General features: G+C 45.0%; 1 protein-coding gene across 1 annotated transcript in view; it reads right to left on the bottom strand.

Annotated features, from left to right (window-relative positions):
• Positions 1 to 620: 620 nt before the first annotated feature.
• Positions 621 to 22,678, bottom strand: part of LOC144096419 (O-acyltransferase like protein-like) — a 43,902-nt gene continuing 21,844 nt past the window's right edge. The window contains exons 2-15 of the mRNA XM_077629393.1: positions 21,895 to 22,121; positions 21,070 to 21,181; positions 20,119 to 20,209; positions 19,278 to 19,372; positions 17,579 to 17,749; positions 15,564 to 15,660; positions 12,878 to 12,955; positions 9,605 to 9,770; positions 8,840 to 8,919; positions 7,483 to 7,602; positions 6,060 to 6,180; positions 3,916 to 4,099; positions 2,863 to 3,005; positions 621 to 1,058 (exon numbers count right to left, since the gene is read on the bottom strand). Coding sequence (XP_077485519.1) covers positions 621 to 1,058; positions 2,863 to 3,005; positions 3,916 to 4,099; positions 6,060 to 6,180; positions 7,483 to 7,602; positions 8,840 to 8,919; positions 9,605 to 9,770; positions 12,878 to 12,955; positions 15,564 to 15,660; positions 17,579 to 17,749; positions 19,278 to 19,372; positions 20,119 to 20,209; positions 21,070 to 21,181; positions 21,895 to 22,121 — 2,123 coding nt within the window. The remainder of the gene's footprint in view (positions 1,059 to 2,862; positions 3,006 to 3,915; positions 4,100 to 6,059; positions 6,181 to 7,482; positions 7,603 to 8,839; positions 8,920 to 9,604; positions 9,771 to 12,877; positions 12,956 to 15,563; positions 15,661 to 17,578; positions 17,750 to 19,277; positions 19,373 to 20,118; positions 20,210 to 21,069; positions 21,182 to 21,894; positions 22,122 to 22,678) is intronic.

Below are 22,678 nucleotides of genomic sequence, written 5' to 3'. Positions count from 1 at the left end.
TGTTGACTGCCGGAATGAAACACACATTCCACTTATCTCACTTGTCGCAAGCAGTGAACATGGCTGGCCCGATACCACGTGCGGCATTGCTTATAATCCTCAGCAGACGAGTTTAATAAACAAGACTGAAAAAAAAAAAAACATTTTAAGGTGCATTGTACACATCGGCGAAAATGGTCGCAATTTTCTAGGGGTACCGTATACTTTCACGCTTACAAAACTCAATCATCGTAAAAGACGAGGACTGAAACTTATCATATTCCAGATTTCTTTTGCTGCCTCAGTTCTCTTTTTCATAAAGTAGTTTTTACCATGCCCACAATTTAGCCCCACATCGGAATCTCCTAGGCCGGAGAGAAAGCCGCGTGAAATCGGCCTAAAGGCTGAAAAACCGTTGCATGACGCCCTGCAACATGCAATATTTCGAGCAGAGACCCTCATCTGAAGGGCGTTCAGTTGAACCTTGGCCAGTGAAACGCCTTTCTTTAAGCCATTGGCCGCAACACCAATCACGTTCTCTAGAGCCACACATGCGCGTTGTCCGTCATAAACGGATGCAGTAAAAAAAAAATGACAACGACCGCTCCACTTCTCCACTAGGCAACGTGAGAGCGCCCGCCTCACACAGACGCCTCTGGGTTAGCAGCGGAATTCCTGTGCCCGTCCCTGACGCCGTGCGACATGTCCCTTCCGTTCTCCTTGATGACGGCCACTTCAGTGCCGTTTTCCAGCTGACGGCCTCCGCCGTCTGCATCGATGGTGATCTCAGTGTGATGATTGTCCTCCTGCGGCGGTTGTTGCTGGTTCTGTGGCTTCTTTCCATCGGATATCTCCTTCCGGCAGGAGGCAGGCTGCTGCTGCTGCTGCTGCTCCCGACGACGGAGCTGGGTGGCCATGCCTGCGTACAGGTTCTGCGTGAGCTGCTTCAGCCTGGGCGGGCATGAGACCTCGCACGAGCCCAGCAGCTCGCCCAGCTGCGCGAACGGCTCCTCGACGCCCAGGTGGACGAAGAAGGACAGCACTAGGGTCACAGCATAGTGGCCGAAGAAAAGATGCATCTGCAAGAGGAAGGTGGCTAGTTTAGAGCGAAAGGTGATCGATTAAATTGTCACTAATTTTCACGACATCCCCTGAGCTTAATGCGAGCATTCACCTCAGTGGCACAAGTTTGAGAGTGTCTTGGTGATGTACAACGTGTGATACACAACGCCAAACTGACTCGGCATTTTGGAAGATCGAAACAGGTCGTACGGGACATTGATCAAGTGAAATATGTGCGCACATTGATGCCATGTAGTATAGGCTTTTTTGCTTTTCCCCGAGTCAATTTTGTCTCTATGTTCAGTTAACTTGCAGCAACTATTGCAACCTTGAATAAGGCAAAATTATGCATTACATGATGTTTATTACTCGTGAGGAGAAAAACCGCTGCAGTGCAATTGAGGGGGCCGCCGTTGAACGGGCGCATGGCGGTGTGTGCGCATGCTGCACAAACACACAGCTAATTTCATGCGGGCGTTTTCTGCGGAAGTGCCTATTGGCTAATATATGAGCCTTCGGCAGCGATATGCATGCGCGCTGCGCACTCAGGCTCTCATGAAAAGATGGCGTGGTATTTCAAATGCGGCGTCAGGCTCAAACTCCACAGAGCGGTGTGATTAGTTAATATCTAATGTGTCGTATGAGACAAACAATGATTCACACAATGATTAAGCTCGGTCGCCTCTAAGCGAAGTTCTAAAATGTCACATCTATATCCCAAGTTCACGTTCTAAAGTGTCATGGACTCCTAGTGGATTGCTTGTTAAAACACTCTTTCCAAAGAAGCCCAAGTAATTATGAGTGCTGAGGGCGTGAACTGAAGGTGCATGCGCTGGACTGAGTAAATAAATTTTATCTGATCTTAAATCTTAAAAGTGTATTATGTACGACTGTGAGAACATATTATGCCTAACATGCTTTCACGCAAACCGCTGAAATCATTGCCTTACTAATCGCGTGCCCTTATGCACTAACGTAAATTTACCTACAATCGGGTGAAATAATCCACTTTCTCCCCAAACCAGCACAATGAGGAAGCAACAGTGCTTTCAAACAAGACTACCATGTCCCTGCATATTTTAGCAGCTTAGTTTGTAAAGCATTTGCTGCTGACGTAAAACATTAAGTTTTGGAGATTTCGGTCAAGGCCATGAAAGGAAAGTTCAGGGTGAGAGCTTTTGCCCAGGCTCGGCTGTGTGGAAATGCGTTAAACCGCCAGAAAGCCATTTGATTTTTCCCTGAAAGTTACATCTTCTTCACTTTCCCAAGACCATATCCCACATCTGTTCGTATTAAAACTCTATCAAGAGTTTGGCATTCGTACGGCGCATATTTTCTCTGCCAATCTCACAAATTTTACCGTGACTTCCAGCTCCAGTGGGAAAATATTACGTAGGGCTAAGTGCTAGTTTCATTAGTTATTGCTTATGCTTTCTTATAGCTTATTTTTTTTTACTATTTCCCGAGCATGCGACAAAGGCGTTCTAATGCGATAGACGGTGATAACTGACCCAGCCTTAAAGAAATCGTCGCTGCTTTCCAGGAAAATGACGTTACGGCTTCACAACTTTAATACTGCCTCATGCATGTTTGGTTTGGTTTGGTTTGTAGGGGTTTAACGCCCCAAAGCGGCTCAGGATATGAGAGACGCCGTAGTGAAGGGCTCTGGAAATTTCGACCACCTGGGGTTCTTTAACTTGCACTTTAACGTGCCTCATGCATGTAATGCTTCAATAGTGTCACAGCTGTAATCGCGAACCTTGTAATTTGATTGTCAGAAACTGCTTGACATCGAAATAAAAATTCCATGCAACACAGTACCATGTCGAAGTGTGAAAAGAAGGTGATGTGGCGGTTCTGCGACTTCTGCGAGACGATGACCAGTGGGTGGACTAGCAGCATGCAGTAGCTCAGCCGGCCAACCACCTTCAGGGGCCCCCACGACAGCCAGTCGTTCAGCAAACCTGCAAGCATTGGGGAAAAAATTCAGCCACTGCTTCTGCGCGAACAAGTATATAGACGCTTCACTGTCAAGTGGTCTGTTGTGACATAGATACACACATGCGTGTTTTCTTCTGTAATTTCGGCATGGTTGTAACTTCAGTAACGAATGTTCTAATTTTGCAATCAATATAAAGAAACAAAATATTGACGCAAGTCCAGCTTTCTCGGGCAAAAATTTTGAAAATTGGTAAATTGTAAGACACTGTTGTGGAAATATTGAAAGTAATTGTCCATTATTCTGATATGTAGCAAAATCTTTCTTTTAAAGTGTCTCCAGCGATCGCATCCAACAGTTATGATTGCCATAGAAAACAATTGGGGAACACTTTTGACGATAGCAAAAACGTGAATAGGAAAAAAGTACAAGACTGCCGTCGAGTGATCTGCGGATAAATTGATTGCTATAGTGAAATCTTGCATTATATGAAAAAATTGCGTTCATAAACGGTTTCCCGCCCAAAAATGCTTTTGTCAGGAATCACTGGGTATGTTTACTACAACTTGCAAAGGCCATTGAGCAGAAATATAACTTACCATAACAAAGAAGTTACGCAACACGAACACTGAAAATTTGGAAGAAATAATAAGAAATAAAACTGTAACGGCACATAAGGTTTAAGGTCGCGTAGCTGCGCATGGGCTATGTGACACGCGGTATATCGGAGGGCTTCAAATTAATTTCAATAAGCTGGGGTTCCTTGACTCGCACCGACATCGCACATTGCACGGGCGTCTTTGCATTCCGTCTCCATCTAAATGCGACCGCCGCAGCCGGGATTCGATCCCGCGAGCTCGGGCTAAGTAGATGAACGTCACAGCCAGAAAAGGGTGAGAATAAAGGGGAACGTATGTGGCATGAACTGCACTGACGGGCGTGCAACGTGCAGCAGGAGTAGAGGACCCAGGAGACGGCCAGCGCCCAGAGTGTCCGGTGTAGAGCAGCGTAGAGGGCGGCCCCGGCAGCGCTGGCGCGGTCCAGGCTCCAGCCGAAGCCGCAGTGGAAGAGCACGCTGGTCGTCGTCAGGCTCGCTACCCAGCCCATTGCGTACGCCAACTGCGACCGAGGCAGAGATTAGGCGTTCATTTTTCTTCATCTTTACCGGCACACGGAGGTGTTCGTGTACCTTCACGAAATGAACCAGAAAGTACAATAGAGCGCGAAAGGAGCGCGGCCGCCGGATCTTCGCCAGGAGTAACCAGGCAATCGAATTTCATTCTCAACCGTACTGTGGATGCCTTACGGCGTCCCTATAGAGGCCAAAAGGCCTTGAAAGATGAGGACAAGGGTTCTCCTTACCTTTCACAGATTTAGAGCTTAAAAGGTGCCGTAAGTGCTCCATTACACATATAAGAAACAAACTCCGTTGCCTGGTTACTTCGGAAAAGACGGTACGCACCAGCGCTTCTTCTTACTTAAGCCGTACTGAATACTCGTAGCTTATTCGCACATTACTTAAAGCTGGAGTTACTGCGCCGAAATCTCAGCTTCCTACTCGAGTGACGGCAACTGAAGTATGTATCGTGATTTTTGCTGGACTCATTCTCTGGTGCCTTGGAAATACACTTTTAGAGGAATGCAAGCTTCGCTGCCTCTGCGTTCGAAGCCCCAGTAAGCTTTTGATCAGGCGCCCTGAATCAATGCTGCAGTATAATCCAGGGCTAAGCGGGAAACCCGAGTCTTCACGAACACAACTCTAAGAAAAGTCGCGCACAGCTGGGGGTACTGCGCTCGTTATCCGTTTAAAGGGCAATGGCTCCAGCAGCATCTATGAGGCTTCTTGCTGACGTGGCATTATGAGGTGGCCTTGTACGTGCACCCAAATCCCCCTGCTGACAAGGGCTTGTTGGCTGGCTTCTTTTTCGTTTACCAACTACGTCGCGACGCTAACTGAAGGGAATGTGGTTGCTTTGTGATAGCACTCATGTGCTTATGCATGCAGTGTCCGCACATAGGCAATAAGTGAAATCAAAACATTTCGACACAATTTCCTCTTTGGTTTGGGTTTGTTAGCTTATACTAAACTGCGCGACATCTCAAAACAAAACATTTAAAATTTCAAAACCCCGTTGTTTTGTAGCCGGCTCGGCTCCTTCTTCAGGGGTGACATGGGCTGTTGGCTTGCGTTTTCATGTGCTCCCCACCACATATTTATAGACGAAAGCCAACAGCCTCCTGTCACCTCTGAAGAAGAAGCCGAGCCGGCTACAAAACAACGGTGTTTTGAAATTTAAAAATGTTTAGGTTGTAGATGTCTCGCAATTTTCTATAAGAAGCATTATGCCTACGGAACTTGGCATTTACAGCCATTTGCGACTTTGAGGTAACACATCGCACGCTTAAGAAATGAAAGGGAAAATAAAGCAGAAACTTGAGCCGTAACTAGCGCAGGGATAAATGTGCCAATCTTTGCCCCTGTCAGGTGCAGCGCTGGCGAACTTTAAAGGTTACAGTTACATATTTTTGCTCGTAAAGAAAGCATTGTAAGCAGACGGGGAAAAGTTGGGTTTTGGTAGCTACCGCTGTCGTGTTATTATGCGCATTTTGGTTCAAGTGTTTACAGCTCAACAATCTATAATTTTTCACAATATTTGGCAAACAGTACGCCTGTGCTTTCCTCGGTATCCACCTGTGCATTTTTCGTTCTACTTTGTAAATCAGCCTAGCCAGCATCTTGATGGTGGCGCGGAATCTGTAGAAAGTATTATCACTAAGCTCCAGATGGCTTCACTGCACAGAAGGTAGAAATTTAAAGATGAAGATGCCGCTACTCGCGTTGATTTAGATTGACTGGTATGCGAAAGCGCGGGTTGGATGCTGCTACTTAAACATGCTACAGTTAACCAGAATTAATATCCAAGCCTTGCGCCATAGCAAAGGGTTTTTATTTCGTCAACTTTTTTTGGTGCTGGCTGCAACAAATTTTCTGCGAGGTGTAAAAAAGGAGGAAAAAAAGTTCGCGCACGCACTCACGCACACGCATAAGCGCACAAAAGCATGAAAAGGTGACACATACCTTGGAGAGTCGGTTCTTGTCGAATTGACTCAGGAGGCATCCGAGACCAAGACCAACGCAGAATGAGCCGAGGTGCGTGTATGGCTTGTGGTATATCCACGTAGACAAGCGCTCAACTTCCCTGAAAGTGAGTAAAAAAAGAGCTTGAAAGAATGCTCATGCATGCACTCGTGAAAAAAAAAGAAGGAGCTGCGAATAGCGCACTCCTTAGAAAGTGCCAGCAACAATGATAGTGAATATCAATGGGTATTACTGAAGTTTCTGGAATGAATAAGAACACTGCTCATGTTTCGCGAAAACTTCTCTGCCCACATGAATCAGCTTGATCTTTAATGTGCTTTTTAGGAACTGCAACAGAACGCTATGACAACACGTATACTATGCAAAGGCCGTATAGCGCGTATAGATCTTGACACAGATGTTAACGGCGTATATATTTAATATTGTATATTATATTACTCAAATTATTATTCACTATATTAGTGGAATGCCAAGATACGATGCAGCTAAACGCAGCTGCAGGTGGCATGCTTGCTGACAAGCTCTTATACTGCCGTTTTAGGTAGCTCGAGAACAGGAAAACAGCTTTGCACGCACCTCTCCTTCGTGCCTCGAAAGCGTGAATTGTGTTCGAATATTTAGTTTCACATTCAGCGTTTTTACAGCAGCGCTATCTTCCTTTATTCACGACAGTAATAAAAATCCTCCAAGTCTTACTGCGCTCTGCAGCAGTTTCTGCGCGGGAAGTAACGATGTAACCAATGTGGACATTAATCCATTTGTTATTTGGTAATTTTCTATTAGTTTTTGCTTGACTCCATGATCAGATAATGCTAGGGTAGAGAGAGTTTATAATTAGAGAATGTGTTCAAAATTCTGCGGAAGTGATAACTGTAACTGCCGACTACATTATATCCGGCAACGACACTCCTTAATAATAAATTCCTGTTTCCGCTGAATAAAGTAAGACAGTGGTAATATTACACAGATTAGGTAAAACACCTAGAGGCAGGGCGGTTTTAATCGTGTTTTATGAGACCGAGATAACTTTAAAAAATGAGTTTTTGCTTCCATGTATACATAAGTGAACCAAGAAGCACTCAAAACGTACATATCAACGGCGCTCAAATGGTTATTAATTTGCATGTCCCATACAATTCTACCCAAGCGCATACCTAAGCAAACACTGATTCGCCTGTGCTATAAACCACAGTGGTAAAAACAGCACCAACAGGGAACCTCTGCGTGAAGGAAAAAGAACATGAGTCCAAGATGCCTGTTAAGAACAAACCAGTCAATACTGCAGACCAAGAAAGCGTTCATGCAATTAAGTAACAATTAAGGAAAGCTATTAACGCCGATAGTTACCGCAACAAAAGCCCGTAAGTTTGCAGTGCCTATGTGGAGTAGGTTTGTGACGCACCTGTAATTAGGCTCAAAGATGCTTCCCGGGGGCAAGTCTTTGGCGAAGGTGATGGCTCCCGTTACCACACAACCAGCGAGTGCAAAACCGAGAACGCTGCAGTAGCCGATTTTCGCATTCCTGAAAAAATGTCGGAAAGGCGCGAGTTCATGAGGTAGTTCTTTTGCCACTTGTGGCGATTAAAGTGCAAAAGGCTCCAAAGCTTAACCGGGCGTGCAGGGGAGGATAGTTAAAAAAAAAAGGGAAGCTGGGGTTTGTTGCTTTTCGGAATTTCGGCTCTCAAACTTCCCCCACAGCACGAGTTTTGTACTCAATTTTGGGTTATGTTGCTGTTGTATAAAAACTGCTTTCGGCGTAGCGCCAAGAAAAGCGCTCAAAACGGTGCAGTGTAAGCGAACGTAGGCTGCCGTGTTTATCTGCAATTACGCGACGACAGTCGCGCAATTGAAGCAAAAGTTAACAATAATAAGCCGCTCTGATTAACAAGTTGGCTTAAGTTGGAGAAAACAAGAGGTGCAGGGTGTTTATGGCCAAGTATATTGAGTATTAATAGAATCACTCATGAGAATTGCACGCCTACCTCTCCGAACCTCCGTGGAAGTTAGATAGCAAATATGAGATAGCAGTTTGATCTCAGAACAGCGTTCCCATTGCCTCCAGTTCAACTTGCGCATCCCTAGCATTGGGCTTAAAACAAAGACGAACAGAAAGGGGAACAAAGCCAACACGCTGCAGTTGCGATTAAGCTTACAAGTGGACAGCTGCATTACTGGAAAAGCGCACAGCTTTCACACGTGTTTGTGGTATTGATGCACGCTTGTACTAAAAAATTGAGAGCTATAGTCTCTCTGAAGCACGGTGGAAGGTTCTTATATTCTTTCACCGTGCTATGAAGGTAGCCAGGAAACTTCCGTTAAGAATACCAGGGCGCATAAACATTCTCGGTGCTAAGTGATGCTTTGTGCGATTCACAAAAGAATTGAGGTGTTTGCGAGTTCTGTCGTTTTTCACGCAACGCGGGTATTGACTCACTCATGGTTCTTATCTAGCGAACTGCAGGCGCCCTTATTTATATCTTTAACCTCTCTCTTCTGTTCACATCGTTGCCCAACACATTTTTTCTCCCTTTTCATTGCAGACTAAGAGGCCTGAGGACTATACGCCCTTTCTCCTATCTGCCTTTCTTTGCAGTTAAACCTCTCTCGCGTGGAAGTGTTCTATGTCATGATTTGGTCTTATCACGTTATTTCAGGTCATAAAAAAACAAACAGGAAGTGTGTTCATGAGAGAGAGAAACTTGTTGAAAGGGAACTGTAGAAGTCATGCCACTTACTGAACTTGACTAGATAGGCATTACCTTTTGATGACAATGAGGAAGATGAGTCCAATGACAGTATATTGAAACACCGTGGCTGGATACCAGGTCACAAATAGGCACTGCAAGGAAATTAAATATTCTGAATATATAATCTGAGCTTCACGCCACGTTTCGCAGACAGCATTGCTCGCTCCTTTCGCAATAGTCTAGACAAATCAGAACCCTCACAAACTGAAATTACATCGTATGAACAGTACAGGCCAGTAAAGAGCTTGATGTCTTCGACTCTAAAGCACCTGCGATAGAAATGCGTGAACATGTTTTGCACTCCTAGTGGTTGTTACTTGAAAATAGGAATCAACTGTTACTGTCCCGAGCATGCTCCAGTAACCGACGCTTAAGTGCAACAATCCGAAAAACACATTTTTCTTGGTGAAAAAGGCGTATGGAGAATAGATGCAAGCACTGAACGACGCCTTTTATGATCACCATGTTCGGAATACTGTAGCCAAATCAAAGGAAAAACCAAATATATGTCGGGCATCGAAAGTAACGCGATTCAGTGTGTTGTAGGGATTACCAGAGTTAAATGAGAAAGGCACTGTATAACTTGCTGATATCACAGCCTCAGTGTCACTGACCTCGAACCGTTGGTATCATAGACTGATAACCAGGGGGAACTGGGAATCAATGAGATCACTTTTTGTTCCACTAGTGCAGTTAATTAATGGTCGCGAGAAGAAATCACGCAGCATACTGTTGTCCCGCATCCAGAGCCCGATTCAAAGTGTGGTGGCTTCTCACCATGCGGTCAGCGCTCCAGAGGTTGCTGATGTAGAAGATATTGGTCCACCAGGCAGCCGAACATCGCTCGATCTCGGCGCCCGCGTAGTCCTCCCAGAAGGGCCCATTGTTCGTCAGCGGCAGCAGCAGGAGCACGCTCAGCACGGCCAGGAACGGCGGCGTCATTCTGTGCCCGCGTGCACAAGCCTTTAATCAGTAGCCTCGGCAGTGTTTTGTAATGCTTCACTTCCTATGGGCGATATCAGTTACATTCAAATGGTGCTGTCAGCCTGAAATATCGAAGTGTTCATACAACAGCGCTAAGGTGCCCGTGTGCTGTGCGATGTCAGTGCACGTTAAAGATCCCCAGGTGGTCGAAATTATCCCGGAGCCCTCCACTACGGCACCTCTTTCTTCCTTTCTTCTTTCACTCCCTCCTTTCCCCCTTCCCTTACGGCGCGGTTCAGGTGTCCAACGATATATGAGACAGATACTGCGCCATTTCCTTTCCCCCAAAACCAATTATTATTATTATTATTATTATTATTATTATTATTATTATTATTATTATTATTATTATTACTATTATCCATACAATAGAGTTTCAGCATACCGTGTACAGTAACCAGCTACAGCGCCCGCCAACCGCTAACGCGCATGCGCAGGTGGCGCCAACAGTCCAAGTGCATGCAAGCTGCGGGAGTTAGAACGAAGTAAATTAATTCCAGCGTTTTGAAAAGGAAGGCCGGGCACGAGTAACCAACTACAGACTAATTGCTATTCTACCATTCTCCAGTAAGGTTAACGAAAAACTAATCGAGATGCACCTGTCTAACTTCCTTGGAAAACAATTTATTAACTCAAAGACAATTCGGTTTTAGGTGAAGTTTTTCAATTTATCTCGCACTAACTGATCTGATGGATCGATTTAAAACAGAAACCGATGGAAGCAAATATGTAGGCTCTGTTTTTATTGATTTACTGAACCGTTTACTTGTATTAAGCATTACTTCCACAAAAAGTGGCTTCTTATTATCTGTACGGAAATGTTCCAGAGTTCATACCAAGAAATTTTGGACAAGTGCATTTTTCAATTAGAAATTGTGTATGACCGCAAATTTTCGCACATCTTAAGATTGCACCATAAAAATTAAAATATCCGCAGATACTCCCCCCAGACAATGGTAGTTTTCTGCAGTTTCTTGTCAAAAACACAACTTATTGGTTTTCTATAGCATACTTCACTACGCAGGACGAACTTACTTTAAAATCAAGGCTTGGCTAAGCATCGGAAAATTGCACCATTCGCATTGATATATTCATAACAGTATGTTATAATATTTTACAGTGGCCGCGCACAATTAAAAGCGATGTCCAAAAAAAGCTGGACTTGAAACCGTGAGCAGGCGATTACCACATCTGGTGTACGCTCAGACATTCGCAATACTAACGTGGTTGTAGCAGAGGACTGCACTTTCGAACCCCCTATATTTCTTACATATTGCGATGATCTGCTTAACTGTCTATGTCGTTCGACAGAATGTCTTCTTTACGCAGATGCTACTACCATCTCCACATCTCATGACTCAATCAATGAGTTAACCGTGGAGCTTAATCTCAGCCTTAAAACTATCAGCACATGGTGTCGAAGTAATTGTCTGTTCATTAACCCGTCCGAAACTAAATTTATAATTTAGCTCAAAAACTAAAACTAGGATTAATAGTAATCCATTATACATAGACACGCGTCCATAACAACGGATGCACATTCGTAGGTATTCAACTTGATACTTTTCTAAAATTTCATCATCACGCTAAAAAAGAAAACTGCTTACGGGATGCAGGTGCTTCTAGCGCCCGTTATTATATTCGCCTCCCCACGCTTATAAGGCTTTTCTACACTTTCGCTCATAGTCACTCTAATTATGGTATCGCATGTTGGTGCCGTACCTAAATTTCCATTTAGCAGCGCTTATACATATGCAAAATCAAGCAGTTCGAATTATAAAATTCAGCCCATATAACATCTATGTTACTCCAAGTTTTCACAGTCTAAACATTCTTCGGCTTTCAAAGTTTATTGTGTTTAGCTTAGTCTTCATAACCTATCAATTAGTCAATAATCCAAACATTTCCTGCATATAGGCAGAACGACCCTTTGCAAGACTAAGAGTACACGATTTTCCTCGTAAATGGCGTCTTACTGCCGATAATTCGAACTATACTACGGAAAATAGATGTTTGATTTTCGTGCCATAAAACTGTAGAATAATTACCAGTGTCCCAAATGAAGTATGAAGTAATAAGTTTAAAGCACGCTAAAGGCAGGCGGGAGAGAAGGCTCCCTTCTGTGAATATTTATACTTTTCCACAGAATGATATATTACGATCCTGTAGTAAGGCTGGCTTTAAACGAAATTTAGATGACCCATTTACAATGACTGCACACGTGAGTTACTTTTTACGATATCTTTTGCATTTTAGCCTCGCTTACGCCTTTTCGTACCGCGCGGTGCACGTTTCCCGCCATCCGCTCAACCGACTTGTGGTGCCTGACGTTGTGCATAGGTGGTGCTACCAGTCAGCTCTAGAAAGGCTTCATGTGTTGCCGCGTTCTTTAAATTGCGCTTCGGGAAAGCTTTGAGTAACTAGCATGTAATACGGTGAACAAAAGCTTAATACTTCCATAGTATGAGCGTGAAACGGCCTATATTATGAGAAAAATAAAAGCAACAAAGAACAGATAAAAGGCTCATCGCAGCTATTACAATTCCCCACTATTATGAGCGCTGGATACGGGAATATTTTCCTTTTCCAATGCTCGAAACGAGGCTGAGCTTCCTGGGTGGTTTTGTATACAACCCATCTACACTGGAGAGAGGATATTGGCCAGAAAAGCTGTCCGCGACCGTCACCGTTAACTTCAGAAACGCTAGTTTGTTTCTTGTTATAGCGCATAATTTATTCCTCTGACTGTAATATCTCTACGTTAACTTCAGAAACGCTAGTTTCTGTTTCTTGTTATAGCGCATAATTTATTCCTCTGGCTGTAATATCTACGCTATCTATACTTTTTTGTTACTACATTTGTCTCAGTGATTTTGTTGCCAGGCGCTAGTGCTCGGAGCTCGCAACTTTAACACAGTTTACTTTACTGCCCACGGGCATCGCGCCATTCTGCTAGGCTCTGAGCTTAGGCCCAATCGGACAGAGGAATTTCTATACATGGACCCTTACGGGAAGATTTGCAGCTGGCATGACGAAAGAGCTTTGTCTGCGGCTGCATACACTTACCGAAAGTATTTTTGCAGCAGAATGCTGAAGACCGACTTGTAAGAGTACAGCTCGCACTTGTACGCCAGGAACAGGCCACTGAAATGAGAAAAAAAAAACGCTGTATTGTTACCTAAAGAATAGAAAAAAAAGGATGATGTGCAGACGAACACACATGAATGCATTCAGCGAAAACATCCGAGAAACGAGAGCAAGATCAATCATATTTAACAAGAGAACAAGCTTGCAAACTCCCAAACAAAGAAATGTTTATGGTTCTTCACTCCCCAAAGCGACTCAGGCTACGAGTTACGCCGTAGTGGAGGGTTCCGGATAATTTCGACCACCTGGTGTTTTTTTAACGCGCACTGACATAGCACAGTGCACGAGCCTCCTTGAACATTTCGCCTTCATGGAAATGCGACCGCCGCGTCCGGAATCGAAACCGCGTCTTTCGGGTCAGCAGCCGAGCATCAACTAGTGAGCCACCGCGGCGGCTCCCAGACAAATAGAGCCCATTGCATGAGAGTGTCTCCAAGCATGCGGAGTGTGGTTCTTGCCAAGGGATATAACCTGTTTTCAGAGCCTATTTATCTGCAAATTTGTTTGCACCCGTGCCTTCTCGAAGCAAACTTTTAAATGTTTTCCTTGCCACAAAAAAAGCCTCATGACAGCAGTTTTTCATCTCAGGCGCATGAAGAAAAAAGAATTGAGTGTTAAAACATTAAGCTGCGCGAAAAGCGAGGTGACCAAACATAGAGATGATAGAACACTCTCGTATAGTCTATATATTTCTTCGCCGTCCTTATTTTCGCGTAGCTTAACGCTCCAAGATGAGCAACCGACTGGCCCACACCAAGGTATTAAGCCTCTGGTTCTTTGAGGCTAACTTCTGCCCTGTTGACAATGAACGAACAAAGAGGAACTTATACCAAGGTGAATGGGTGAAGGCGTGCGTGATTGGTTTTGTTGCACCATAAAAGATTTTACCCCAATGACAACTTGAATAATAACTGGAAGAGACTCCCTTCTGCCTACAGTTCCTCTGTGAAGTAAAAAAAAACATTTTCCTAAGTTACAGTAGGATGCATTCCTTTAATACTAACTCCAGTGATCAGTGAACTATTCGAGTGCGAAAGATCGACGCAATGCCATTTTAGCTAACCACTGCCGTGAGCCATTGCCGAAAGGAACACGCAATTGCTCATCTGCTCGTGTGAGCCTGTGCACGCGGTGCAACACCGCTGACAGCTGCTAGCTTTAATTTTTAAGCAGATATGCACCGCGTTACCGGTGGAAGAAAAATTTTTGCAGTATGAGTTTCCAGGAAGCTGTGTGATCGGTGTCCTGTCACCCTTGCTGCGTGGAGCATTGCGGGGACCATCTTTCGCCGGCCAAAATCTGTCAGAAGAAACGCACAGCCGCTGCTTCTGTGATGGCGCTGTAGGTATAAGGTAATAAAACAAACAAACAAACAAACAAACAAACAAACAAACAAACAAACAAACGAACGATCGAACAAACAGACAAACAAACAAATAGATAAAGAAATAAGTAGGTAAACATAATAAATAAATAAATAAATAAATAAATAAATAAATAAATAAATAAATAAATAAATCCTCTGCCTACAGCTATTAATTTTTGCAGGTGCGCATTGAGGATGCCTTGCTTTAGGCGCCTTATGGTGACACGAATCTTCATGGCATTCGTATTTACTAACCAGGCTCCCTGTCATGCAATTCTGCCTCCCCCCCCCCCCCCCCCTCCCGCCCCGTCAGTTCCATTTGTCTCCGGCAAAACAATGAGCGTAAAGAGTGTCATTTTACATTGGCTTTCGGCCTCGACATATCCAGTTCCTATAGGCTGAAAGGTAAATTTCGAAAGTGAGTACTTCTAGCACATTCAGATGTCCGTGGCTTCTATCTAGACAACTCATTGCGTCTTTACACCAGTGGCCAGAAATGAAGGGAAAAAAAAGGAAGCAGTAAGTTTTGCGTGTAAAGCAAGATTCCTATTATGTCGTTAGTCGTAGAATTAAGCGAGTGTTGGTCCTTTGGTCTGTTATGAATCTTAATTATCTGCGGTCAGCTGTGTGAACACGACCCCAAGATTTTCCTTTTTAGTGAGCGGAAAACTTGACCTAGAATGTTGTGCTTGCTTTAGGGTATGGTAAAACGCGTATACGATGATATTTTGGGCTGTTTAAATGGTTTGAAATCGGTTTCGCAGAATTCCATATCTTCTCGTCTCAATGTAATTTCTCTGTCGCATTACTTCTTTGTAGAAATTCCACTAGTATGCAGAGATAAAACAAATCCACCGAGGGTTTCCTTCTGCTGTTTAGCACGGTATGTTTCTGATTCAGTTCTACGTGTCACTGCAAAGTACGACTTTAGCGAAATGCGCAGATGATTGTCGTTGGTAGCATTTGATGTGGCCAAAAATCCGCCGAACTTCCAGCTTTCTTATAGCAATGTGTTTATCAATGGAACTCGCCTGCAAATCTTGTTTACATTGACACTTTTAGGGAAGGAATAAGTTGTCCTAGGGGCAAATTAAGTGTTCCCGGGACCTCATTTATTGAACTGCGTAAATCATTGAGAGCTTGTTAGTTCTATTTTAAGCGCAGAACACGTGTTCGTATTGCTTTTAATGCTTGATGCACCGTGTTTCTCGTCAGTGCCCGTCCTTTATCATTACTTACCTGGTAAGGAAGAAAGTGTTGGCTGCCAGGGTGTAGTTCACAAAAGGCGAGAAAAGAATGTCATTCGAGATGCTGTCATACGCTCTGAGCAGGCCACCTGCGGTAAAAAAAAAGGAAAGGTATGACCCACTTGCTATTTGGCTTCTTTTCTCAAGTTCAGAATCATAAGGTGTAGTGCGAATTACAACAAACAGCAAGTATGCAGTGAGCACATATGAAACATGTTAAACAAGAAGGCAGCACACAGAGCCTTCCCTGCATTTGCCCTTTGTGTTCAGGTAATGAACATAAATTTCCTGATGAGCGACTGGCTTTGCACATTAAAGTTTCACTCAGAATATATTTGCCACAATCAGTTTGTAACTGCTAAAGTTGAAATCAACGTGGGCATTGAAAGGACCTCGTGAATATGAAGAAATTTACCCAGAAATTGTCGTCAAGCGTATTTTTTTAGAGGAAATTTGTTTATGAATATAATATTTTCGCATTTTGTGGGATTTCACCGTAACTATCCATAAATCTGCATCTCACGGCTTGCAGCTTTCTGCTAAGCAAGATTTTTCTGTGCATTGGGAGGTTGCGCCATTCTCATCAGTAAGTTCGTAACAGTTTCTTACAACATTTCATTGTTGCCTCTGGCGCTTCGTAAACAGTTCGTAACAGTTTCGATTTGATTATCAAAGATGCTAAACATTCGCCAGGAAGACCTTGGGCGATCACAACTGCCATAAGATCTGGTTGGTCAGCCAAAATGCAGTGTTTTTTTATTCGCCGAATTAAGCGTCATTGTTATTAATGCACCTAGAAAGGAATACGTAGGAAAGACTCATACATATCGCAAATACCACGTAACGCGCACGTACTTCAAGTTATACGTCGTCAAACCGAACCCTCGGTCCCTTTTGTTACGCACAGAATTGTGCTGCAAGCTCCGGCTTCCACGGGACATAAATAGGCAGCATGCATATGTAGGCTCGCAAGGCCGTATCGCGGCACAGACAGCCGATACGCATTTACCTACGTTGGCAATGTAGAAAACAAAGCACGAGAAGACGGACGAAGAGGTACAGCTCGAACCAGATCAAGTGAGAGAGAACTTTGGCAACGAATAAGAGAAGCTCACACACATTGCGGGCATTTTAATTTTTTTTTCTTAAATGAGTATTGCCTCAGGTATGCAATGCGAACATATTTCTTAAAATAAAAATATTCGCGCAGTCTGACCAATTGGTCATGCCTCCTTGACATTGATCGATGCCCTGAAAGTCCGCTTGGCTATATGTTATTGTCCTAAACATCCGCTCAGCTAAATGTGGATATAATTTAGCTGTAGGAAGCGTATTAATTTAATGAGCAGTACTGCCACTAAAAAATATGTCCTAAAAACGCAGCGTATTGTACCAAGCTTTCTGATGGTGCTGCGGATTTGTACTCAATAGAGTATCTAAAAAAAGACGAAGGAAAGGCTGCTGCCTCGTAGGCAGTTTTCCTTTACTGTGCCTCCTATAAGGTTATTCAATCACTAATGAATAAAAGTGGCACAAAGCAGTTATTGGCAAAAAACGAAAACAAAAACATAATCACACAACCTTTCTGCCAAATAATAATTTAATACTTACGCTCTAGCCGCGTTCCCTATTTCTGTGCGCTTGTGACGTCTGTTTTAGCATGAACAGGCGGAGGTTGTAGCATTGTCGCGGGCTGCTTGAAATCATAATTACAGCCTTCCAGATATTTTTACCTCAGTAACTGCAATGCGCTTTGATACAAATCCCGCATTACAACCGACAGGCGCCGAACAGTGGCGCTTACAGAGAAATGTTTGAACACAGCAACGCCTCCATCATCTTTTTTTTTCTCTTGAGCATAAGATTAAAAAACAAAACAAAATCTTCGGTTTTATTTTCTTTTATGCGGTATGCCTGTGGAAAAAGCACGCACGGAAAACCTTGGCGGGAAAGCATTAGGGGCGGGAACAAAGAACGTGAAGCGTTGGCGCGCAACTCCTCGCTCACTGAACATGTGCGTGTTCTCGGTGAGGAAGTAGGTGTGCCCGCAGATGAGCCAGGCCATGCTGATTGCCTGCACGCCCTGCGCGGCGCCCAACTCTGGAGGCTCCACAGGATCCGTGAGTCGGCGAAGGTTCCGAGCAAATGAGAACGACAGCAAGCAGTTGGTCAGGCATCCTGCGCCAGATGAGTCAGAGACGATGTTGAGTAGAAGTCACGTTGGAAAAATTTCGGTATAAGTAATTAGAAGGAGCTATCAGTGGAGTGCATCATACGCCAGGGTGCGCAAGAGAACTCGGTCAGAGATGGTACAAAAACACCTTCAAGATTTCCCCATTGCTCTCTTGACTCGCTCGCTGTCCTTCAGCGATGTTCAATACCGCAACCAGAAATTAAATTAGACCCAAAATTCCGTATTTCTGGCCCTTTATCTCCGAAGAAATTCGGAATATCCATCGCTTTAGAAAATGGGAAAATTTCGGTTCGTAAGATTCTCTGAGAACCGACGAAGATACCATTTTCGCCAAACTTGACTCCTAAGACTCCCCGGAAAAGAAAAAAAAATTCCCCAAATGAAACATTACTGCTATAACACTTCGGTCACGAATCTATTCTCGCAGAGAGTAGACTACATTCACATCTCAAAGGAGCCCATAACAGCTTTGACTGCGCCGTTGTGCAAGCCTTGGGATCAATAAAGACCATACTGCCACCTTAGTGAGAGCTTAAATCTAAATGTTAACGTTGTGTTTTTGGTCATAAAGGTGCATCAGTGAATTACGACAAATGTGGCAGCAGAAAACTTCAGCGGCTTGACAATCAGCATAAAGATCCTCGGCGAAAAGTTCACTGCGTTTGACGCGCCCCTCAACCCTAGCACTAGCACCGAATAAAAGTGCGCCATTACAGGGTTCGTTTCTCTCCCTTTCACGGCGATTTGTTTCTCACTAGAGCTACCAGCAAGCAAATGCCAATGGGAGTTGAGCATGAAGCTGCAAGTAGACATCGAGTATGAACGAAAAGCACGCGTTAAAGGGGCTCTGAAACACCTACTGAGGAGAGTGCATAAACTAGCTCAGTGACTACATTCTCTAGTCACGAATGCCTGAGCCAAATGATACGCTTCTACGCGCAACAGAGAACCCACTATCGCGAGTGAAAGTTGGCGAGTCCTTTCCGGCGACTTTTTCATGCTCGCGCCCTCCTCCGTCGCACAGTCTTTCGTAATTCTGTTCAGAGATGGCCATTCGTTAGATTCTTTCAGGCGTCACGCAGCTACCATGGCCGCGGCCAGTCAGCTGCGTCACTGCGGTGTGTCGGGAAGCTTAGCCCCCCGGGCAATTTCCGCGCGAGGAGCGCCGATCTTTGAACACGCAAAAAGTGTCGAGAGGGGAGGACATGGTGCGGAGACGCTGAAATTCAAAGTTTGGCTCCAGATTACTCAACTTCTACAAAATGCATTAAAAAATTCTTGCTAGAGATTATTCGTGAAGCGGCGTCATTTAACATCCCAGGAACACCGCAGCTTTTTGAGAGCCCCTTTCAGAGCTCCTTTAAAGCACATTATGCAGTTGTCTGATCGTTCAGGTATTTGAGAGGAGCCGTCGCCTCTTTGCCGCACGTTGCACTGCTAAGCATTGATCACACAAAGCTTTCAACCAAAGTCTTCAAAGGAAACCTTAAAAAGAGTGCATTTTTTGCTCACCTGCGCCAGGCAGCGCCTTCTGCGCGTTGGCTTCTACCCGCATGTCTAAGATGGTAGCCACCAGTATGACACCGACGAGGAGGCACAGGGTGATGCTGGAAAAGACAAACAGCAAGTGTAAAAAAATGATTTCTTATTTCAATGGGTGTCATTTGCATCCAAAACACGCTACAGAAGCAGCTTTTCACGTCATGAGAGACAGTGATGCCGTCTTTGAGGCGTGTTCGCACTTAGGAGCTGCGTGCACAGTTTGAATGGCAGCATATGAAGGAGGAGACCATAAAACCAGTGTGACCCACTAGCTCCTGCAGGGGAAACCCGAGCAGGGCTGTTCAGCCACACGCCATGATGTGCAAGTACATTGATACGGGCATTAGAACGGCCGTTGTGCTACGAGCTTCATAAGAATTCTGTTTCAATTTGTCCGCTTACTTGAAATGTAGTGTATACAACGGCCGAGAAGATTATTCAGAGAAACTAACCTAGTGTACATGCAGGAACAAATTTCAAAGCAATTTTTTTTTCTTGTTGGATGTTTGGCTGATCTGTTTAGAAGAAACGATTAGACTACGGAGGTACTAGTAATGCATTGCAATGCAGGGGCACTCAAGATCAAAACGCGAATTTTTTCGCGCCGTTCAAATGGATTAATGTGACATATCTTGCACTGAAAGCAGCAAAATCATAGGGAAGATTTACTCTGTTCGTCCCTCTTGTTCTCATCCGCTGTGTTTTTCTGCGCTGGTTCTAGCTTTGTAACACAAAGTGTAACACAACACATGCTTGCAGAGTATTGACATAATCAACTCCCGCATGCAGGCGCTTCCCCTGCGCAACTCACATGAGGAAGACCTGCAGTCCGGTAATCGAAACATCTTCTTTAACTTCGCAACGGCTTACGTGCGTCTTTGCTCCAATAGACTTCGATGATGCTGCGAGAATGAACAAAAAATAAACAGAAATTTACCTCGGATTCAGCGTAAAGAGGTGAGTAGACTTGTCTAGAGCGCTGGGGCAGTGTGCTCTGAGATAACTAAAGCGAAATCGTAGCGCACCTACTCCGTTAAGGACTCATTCCTCATGCTTTTGTCGTTAATGTGTCTTTAAAGCTGTGCTCGAGCCGCAGCATTCGCCTAGAAACCCAGTCCCTACGTTTGAAATTTTCTTTCTGCCCTTCTCGGTGCCCCAGTCGAGCGCTCTAGACCAGCCTGCTATGTTTCGCTGCGTTTCTAATGAGCGCGGAAACCTAATCAATAATTAGAAGAACGACAGCCTCGTTTAGAATGTTTTGCGGTATGATGACAGAGATTAGTTCTACATACATATCCTTGGCCCGCGTATGTTCAGCAGCTTGCAAAAGTGTGAGCTTGGGTTTGCCTTCCGAAAGATAAAGCGGTTTCGCGACTTCTTTTTCTGTCGTCTTAGAAGCACGGTTTGATCTAGAAAATTGATCAAAACACCAAAATTCTCCGTTTAAATGTATTACCGGACCGCGTTTTCACGAGGTACGCTATCTGCTCTAATCCCAAAACTGTAATAGCAGCAAACGACATTTCTTGGCCTGCCCCTTTGTATAATCCGTGGAATATTAAAAGCGCTCGCGTGCGACAAACAACACGATCGTGTGAACCCTAAAGCCGAGACAAGTGCGCTGATCACAAACAACCGCAACGTCAAATTTTGGAAATTGTCGAAGGGACTTCCCTAACGCTTGGAGCTTTGTTGTCGAGGCCAGGCTGAATGCAGAGGGGCGTACCACGACGCGCCACGTGCGCGTAAGCGCGGTACTCACTGTGAGCGACCACGTTCTGCACATCGTCCAGAGTGCAGACCGAAGGCACGCAGACACCCAGACGGAACTTGCGACTCTTGGGAGAGACGCGGTACACGATGCGGGTCATCCTCTGTAAGAGGTATACAAGCAAAAGTCGAAAGAATCGCAACGCACAAGCCCGCAAGTGACTCTTCCATTTTCGTCAGCCTGCGATATAGTTTCATATCTAAAACGACTGCTAAAACCTTACTGTTCAGTTAAGCCGCGAAAAAATCGAATTTCTTGGCGGACATGGAATGCAGCCTGAAATGGAGGCTAGACACCGGCGCCTTAGCATTGGGGTCGCACCCAACAGTGCGCGCGCTATGCTCAGGCTGCGTGACCAGGCCACAAGGCCGCGAGATAGTTGGTATTTTTCTTCACTCCCATGGGTTGGCAACCTATTGGCGTTGTTCATAGATTATTATACTGGCGTAAGAACCTGGGCGAGCTGGAGTACGTGAAAAGTGTTTAGCGCCGTTCTTTCACGTTAGACACGTTAAAATAGCTCTTTTCACTCCTGTTGTGTTTTTTGGAACATATTCCTGAGCGCGGCCTCTCGTACAAACAAGAGGCCACGCGAAACACCGGGATGGACGGCCGCGCATTGTTTTTGACCTCCTGGCACTTGGCCACACGCGAGGAAACGCGAGTAGCCTGCATGCACGCTCCGGCACACGCTGCCGAAAATGGGGCCCCCTATCTCACGGTCGGTCCAGGTCAATGCCTGCTACCCGGTGTAATGCGCACAAGGACGCAAAGAGCGGCCCTCCGAGTGTGCGCTGCCGTCAGTTCCATACGTGCCTTGGGGTGCCTCAGTAGCGTCGAGAGGTGGGCCGAGGCGTCGCTCTCGTTGTTGAACATCTCTTGGACGTTGTGACCCGACGAGAGGTAGACTGTGCAGTACTTGCCGCGATACAGCTCCTGCGTCTTGTACTCGGCCACCAAGTCAAGACACTCGTCGTAGGAGCCGATAGACGCCATGCGCCCTTCCAGCAGGCCCTCGGGAAGCTTTCCGGAGGCATCCATCACTGTGGAACAAAGCAAGTGGATTTACTTCGTGCGGGGCTGGAAACGTACTTGAGATGCTAAAAATCTGCCACGTAACAGCAGCCAAAGGACGTTCTTCCATCACAGCTCTAGCTGTACCGCGCACAGTGACCACAGAGCCTAACAATACGACATTCGGCGCTCGCATGAATCAGTGTTGGATTAAACTAACAAATAAAAAAAAACGTCCCCGCAGAGACAACCCCCCGAGTGAGAGCGGTTGGAAGGTGTTGCGTGACTTCTGAACACTGAAGTACTGAAAGCTCCCTTCTTCATTTACGCTGTTAATACAAAACTGTATGATATGCGATATGACGGCGCAGAATGAGCCTCGCGGTCCAAAATCAGCGAACGCGTATCTTCCTCAGCATATAGCGGCACTTAAAACAACGGTCACAGTTTTCTGCAGTGAAGAATTTCAACTTGGAGAAGCAGGCTATCTTGCAGACAGTATCAGAAAAGCGCACGCGGACCCCCGCGGGTCCCTCGTCCACGCGCCACGTTGCCAGCACCGTCTCCGCGTGCGTTCGAAACGCGG

Source organism: Amblyomma americanum, chromosome 1 (assembly GCF_052857255.1).
Source record: "Amblyomma americanum isolate KBUSLIRL-KWMA chromosome 1, ASM5285725v1, whole genome shotgun sequence".
Lineage (NCBI taxonomy): Eukaryota > Metazoa > Arthropoda > Arachnida > Ixodida > Ixodidae > Amblyomma > Amblyomma americanum.
Note: the sequence above shows the minus strand (reverse complement) of the source record. Positions and strands in the feature narration are given on the sequence as shown.